The sequence below is a fragment of the Cenococcum geophilum genome (assembly GCF_001692895.1).
Source record: "Cenococcum geophilum 1.58 unplaced genomic scaffold K441scaffold_92, whole genome shotgun sequence".
Lineage (NCBI taxonomy): Eukaryota > Fungi > Ascomycota > Dothideomycetes > Gloniales > Gloniaceae > Cenococcum > Cenococcum geophilum.
The window spans coordinates 398,147-404,462 of record NW_027137650.1 but is presented as its reverse complement, the minus strand read 5'-3'; the positions used below and the strand labels follow the sequence as shown (position 1 = coordinate 404,462).

The following is a 6,316-nucleotide window of genomic DNA, read 5'->3' as shown; positions in this document are numbered from 1 at the left end:
ACTAAATTCAGCTCCTCTAATTGGCTAGTTCTTATCGATACTAGTAGGACGCAAATTACCGTGCTAAGGGATATGCGGCTACTAAGTTAATTTAGTGGCAGCGATTTTTTAAAGAAGTTGAATTTAATACTACTAAGAAGTAAGTAATATATTGCGATAATATATAGATAATTTAACTTCTAACTAAAAGCAACGTAGAGCTTAATACTAAGCTCTAATACGTTAATAATTATTACTACTAGCTCCCTTAGTGTCACGGAACCCCACCGCAGGGGCCTCTATAGGAGAGCCCCGTGCTCTCGCGTACACCTCGCGTACAGCTTATGTCAGCTACGCGTAGGTATATCACCTCCTTACGCCCTCGACCCTTACGATCAATCGCGTAACGTCTTGTAGACTCCTTGAATACATACGCTTTATAGCCACTGCCCCCGTCCTATAACACTTAGAAAGTTTATAAAGAAAGGATTAATATTAAATAGGTCCCTAATACGGATATAACGGTAGACGGCCTAATAAAGGCTCTGCCTTATTAAAAGCACGAGATAATTATTTAGTCATTAAACCTCATTAATATTAAAGATCTAATTTAATTTAATTTAGATGACATTTAGGTAAGGTAATGCTATAGAAGATTTCTTTAACTTAACACTAAATTGCTATTATAACTTCTTTAGTATTTCTATAGCAGCTTAGAGGGCTCTATATAGTTATAGGGGTGTGTTAACCTAAATTGGACTTCTTTACCACTATTATACTATTGTCTGTCAACCTATATCGTAGTAACATATAATATCTTAGCTGTCTCTTAACTTATAACTAAATACCGTCTTTCTTAATATCGAATGTCTTATTACCTATATTATCGACTAAATAACAACGTTGTTATTATTCTATTTGCCACCTATCTAGTGTATATAGTAAGGCTTTAAAGCCTCTTGCAATAAGATAGAGTTCTTATTTCTAATTATCCGTTTAATAAATGTTAAGGAAGAAGAGGACGATAGACTGCATTAACGCTAATAAACTTATTAGGTTTAGCACGTTAGTTGCCGTAAAACCGGCCTATACTAGTGTGGAGTTTTTAGTAGTGTAGGAAAGTACGATAAAGGAGGCGCTAAGATATACGTATGTCTGTAGGGTATTAGTAGAAGCCTGAAAAATATAAGGGATTTGTATACTGCTCCTATAATAAGGGTACCTTAAATAGTTAGATCTGCACTTTATAGATTGTTAGGATTTCCTACTATAATGCCACCGAAAGCTCGTTTTATTAAACACTATATATATATCTCGCACCCTAAGGTAATGGAGCTTAAGGGGAACGAGCGGGAGCGGGCGAGGAGGATTTTAGTTAGCTTTTCATCGCTGCAGAAGGCTGCGAAGTGGAAGGGTGTGCCCTGGGGGAACTGGCCTGGGTAGTCGATGATAGGGTGATGCTAGCTCATGTCTGCGGACAGCTCGGCGCCGGCTTGGAATGGGAGATTTGCTGCGGGCTCTTTATCGTCGTGGTCGTGGTCGAATGCGACAAGCCAAGGGAGTGGTGAGTCTTGCACTTGTCTACCGTCTACATCGTGGGCGTTCGCTTTTGCGCGGTGCTCGACAGTACCTGTCCGTTTACATTAGCAGTCTCTCCAAAGATACCGACTATCACATCCCGGAATACCTCTAGCACATCGAGATGCCCTCCTTTGCTACAGAGAAGCAGAAGAGACTCTCCAAACTGGTTCCGAAAATTCGGATCAGCACCCTTATGCTCTAACAAATATTTGGCAAGCGCTCTACCTCCATATATAGCCGCCGATTGAAGGAGGGGATACATATGCTCCTCGGAAACCCTGTGCCTCGGGTCCCCGATCGTAGCAAGGAAATCCTTTGAGCAAATATACTCAGGAGGTTGAGTATCATAGAAATACTGGTTATAACCCCCTCTCCCGGTGCTCTTATCAATATTCAATATCAGTATGAGGCCGTATTGATATTGATATTGAATATTGAATATAGTACATAGTAGGCATGGTGTTTTGATTGAAAGTAGGCTCCCCCCCGGGGTCTAGTAGAGCTTCAAAATAGCTGCTCTCTCGCGACTACCCTCTTATTACTATCGTCACCTTCGCGACCCTTGGCGTGGCGTAGTAGATGTCGGCTGCTCTCTAGATTCTGCCAAGGCCTCCGAAGCCTCTTGTACCACATCCGTCGCCATAAGCCTCCCTCTGGCGGTGATATTACTTAGCAGCCAGCTCTTTAAGCACTCCGTACATTCAATATTGGTACTCCCTAGGATCGCGGGTAAGCTGCTACGTAGAAGTAGCTAACTGGCGCCTTTTACGAGGCGACTTTGGGGTAGTGTATTTAGTGTAGAGTCGCTTAATGCGTCGTCGCCGCCAGAGTGGGTAAACCGATTAGAATCAGGTTCGGAAATAGGATAGGATATATCACCGTCCTCAATTACGTTGGTAGATGAGGGAGGTATGGCGTTGATCAAAGGTAGAGTGTCGGGGGGGAGGGGGCGTGAGTTCTGGGAGGGGGGGGGGTGCAAAATTGACGACGTTGGGCGCGATGACTTGCAAGATCTAAATTGATGTTTGGTAATTTTTACTTTCTATAGGTTTACCTAACAAATTTAAAGTGCGCACGTATTGTAAGGAGGCCCGAGAGTTATTTACCATACATTTTACCACCTCAGCTCTAAAAATCTTCAATATTCAATATCTTTCAGTATTGAACATATTGTATTGATATTGATAAGAGCACTGCCCTCTCCCATGAAACTCCTCCCTCGCCGCCTCGTAATCCTCCAAGGACCTCCGCCGCAATACTTGTCCGGCGCAGATCGAACCCCACGACGCAGCCTCAAATAACCAATTAAGCCCCACCTCTCGCCCATGAGGATCGAACCACGCATGGATCATGGCTCTTGCCGGGAGGTACTGCCTCCTCGCCGCTTCGAGCATCATATCCAGGGCCCTATCAACATTAGCCTAAGTCCCGAATCCGATAGAATAGGCTAAGGCGAGCTCGAAGCAAGGGCGGGAGGATTGCTTGAATTCCGAGAGGGAGGACGCTGATTGTGCGGTGGTGAAGATATCACGTTGGATGTCTTTTGCGAGGAGCAATTCGTCGTGCCAGCCAAAGTCGAGGTGGCCGGGGCGGTCGAATTTAGTTTCGATAGATTTACTGATGTCGATTTCGGGACGGGATGTTGGTGAGTGGTTGTGGAGGCTTGGCTTGTTAGTTGGAGATTCAAGGGTCCCCTAGACGTCCTCTTGCGTACCTAATTGCTACGGTATTGTCAGACATTTGATTCGGAGTCAAAGCCTCCAACATGGTCGTAAGATCCGCACATCTTTTTATAGGGTCGTACTGCAGGAGCATGCCCACTACCCCACAAAACTGCGGGTAAAACTCCGGCGGTAGGTCACTGCTTTTAACAACGTCAATCGCCAGTCCCAAAACCCGATCATCCTTACCTTCCCAGTCCCTCTCCCATCGTCTAGCCAGAACATGTAGGTAAACCAGCCCCAGAGAATACGTGTCACACCGCACCAGCATTTCAGCCTTGATAGCGTCGCGTCCAGATTGGTTCACTGTCTCAGGCGCGTTGGTGGATTTCGTTCCGTTATAGCGCACCTGACCTCCCCGTTTCTCCATCTCTTTCGCGTTGTCGACGGTGATGATAGACCCGAAATCTGATATCTTGGCTAGAAATTGTTTGTCTGGCTCCGGTGATTCGAATATCAGGATGTTATCCGCCTTAACGTCCCCGTGAACAATCCCAGCTCTATGTATTGCCGACAGACCCGCTGTAACGTCGTTATAAATATCGGCTCTGTTTTTCGCCGTGATGGTATGCTCACCCCTCTCCAAGAAGTCATAAAGACTCCCGAATGTTGCACGTTCTACGACCAACGTGGGTATAGATTTCCCGCTGGAAGTTATGAGGTCGTAAAGAAGCAGGCGTGAAATATTTGCATGCTGTCGAAGCCCTGGATGTGTGAGCGCTACGAGCTCACGTTGAAGGGTATCGAGGACTTTCTGATCACGGTTCGCATCACCTCCCCACAACGGACACCCAACTCTTGGCGTTGCTCGGGATGCCGCGGCCGGTGCGGGTCGGTGGCCGGTGCGAGCGCTTGGGCATATCGGGGAAGCTTTTGCTAGCAAGGCGCTGCGATACCTAGGTAGGATAGTCGTACTTTATGTATCTTTAAGTATCTTTTCAATAACCAACAATCGCAATACTTGGGTTAGTACTTGGGTTCGCGACAGGCGCGTGGAGGGGCTCACAGCTCGGCGTGGTCCGCAAAAAACTCGGTGTGGTCCGAAAGTTCAGCGTGGTCCGAACTTGCAAACCAGCTTTCGCACCACGATCAGCTTTGGACCACGCCGAGCTTTATGCATATACAGCGCATATACAAAAAATCTATTATTTTAAAATTAGTAAATAAATAATATTATATAATATTAAAGATGCATATGCTTAGCATATACTATTATATAGCCTACCTATAGAATAGTAAGTATATACGCTGCATATGCTAAGTATATACTATAGTATAGCCTACCTTATAGAATAGTAAGTATATATATAACGTGTCCCGCCTTACATCGCTATACAGCTAAAAAAAATACTAGTTGTTGCGAATATATTGCAACTGCGGCGGGACCTAATATATATTTATAATATACTTTCTATTCTATAAAGTAGGTTATATTATTATATATACTATAAGAGGCCAGTTTAACCGGAAAATATAATTATCTAATTAACAATGTAGAATAAGAGTTATAGGTAAGTAGAAGATAAGTTAAGGTANAANNANCTTTATATAATAAAGGATAAATGCTTTCTAACCTCTTCTATTTAGAGACTAATTACTAGTTCTTCTTAAGAGGAGAACTAGCTCCCTATATAATCCTTCTAAGACGCTAGCAAAACCCTTTACCCCTTATCTATCTAACTGTGTCTTTTAAGACGTAGATAGAATATAGATGGGATATAGATAAAACCTCCTACTATCTTATCTAATATATACCTTCTAGGGGATTCCGTTATAATTACCTCTCCTTTAAAGGTCTTAGTCCTCGAAAACTTCGCCTCTACTAAGCTTTTATAAAGTTCCGGCTAAAACCACTAGGGANAATTCTTAGTANAAAGGTACTCTATAATNCGGCTTATAGNNAGNTNTTTACTAGNNTANAACCTTACTTTATCTTTAGTTCCTTTACTCTTCTTCTACTATAGCTCTTTATAATGCCTTTATAATAGAGCTAAAAAAAAAAATTTAGATGGGATTTACCTTTCTTATTATAAGAGTTTGTTATAAGTTAATCTGGAGGTTATCCTATATAACACGTCTATAAGCTACTATCCCTATTTACCTAAAATAGGTTCTAATAATAACGTCTTTATTTTAATTTTCTTCTAGTTTATAAGCTGTTACCTCTTATACGTCTTTTTATTAACAACACTATTTATCTTATTTTTTAGTAGACTGTTTTTACTATATCTTAGCTTTTAGCTTCTATATCTCTAGCTATTCTTTTATAACTACTCTATTCTCTTTTTATAACACATCTATAAGTAATAAAATCCCTATTTTATCTCTATTAATAATACTAACTTCCTATAATATTCTCTTATAATAGCTTATAGTTGTACTACGCGTCCCTAAACTAGCGGTAGTATTATTTTAATGCTACCCTAAACCACCTCTATTACTCCTACAGTAATCTCTTTAAAGTGCTACCGTTATTACGTTTACGCGCTTACGCTAGACCTATCCTACGCCTATAAGATACCTTACTCCGGTAAAAACAAATCTAAGTATTCCTATTACCGTAGTAGGAGAAAGACCTACGTTTTAGTATTTTCTATTCTATCCTATTCTAAATTTTACTAATTATATTAGATCTCCACTATTTATACGCGTAAGACTTATAAGCTCTATTATACTATTTAGGATTTCCACCTATATCTAAATAGTAATAAACGGGGATAGAAGGTATCTACCCTTACTTATAGGCTCTTTAATTTAATAAGGGTTTCCACTGCTATAAAGACGTAATAATCTCAGATATATAGTATCTAAGAGCGCATATATAAGCGGCTTACCCTTATAAATAATAACATTCGCACTCTTACGCGGGCCTTTTTAGCTAGGTAAGTTTCTCTAGTAATGTGTTTAGGAACTATACTAATTTTCTTAGCCAACGGCTTTTAGATCCCTACTTAAATACTAATTTAGAGCCTAGGGATATTAAAGATAGTAATAAAAGTTAAGATAAACGTTTTCCTCGCTAGTTTTCTACCTAT

At 41.2% G+C, this 6,316-nt stretch overlaps 1 protein-coding gene across 1 annotated transcript; it reads right to left on the bottom strand.

Moving 5' to 3' along the window:
- Nucleotides 1–2,566: 2,566 nt before the first annotated feature.
- On the bottom strand, nt 2,567–4,141 carry K441DRAFT_701468 (kinase-like protein; the record flags this gene model as incomplete). Its single annotated transcript, XM_067653343.1, has 4 exons — nt 2,567–3,222; nt 3,275–3,803; nt 3,858–3,928; nt 4,056–4,141. The coding sequence occupies 4 exons, from the start codon at nt 4,139–4,141 to the stop codon at nt 2,982–2,984; spliced, it is 927 nt and encodes a 308-aa protein (XP_067496666.1). The 3' UTR covers nt 2,567–2,981.
- Between the last annotated feature and the right edge of the window lie 2,175 nt (nt 4,142–6,316).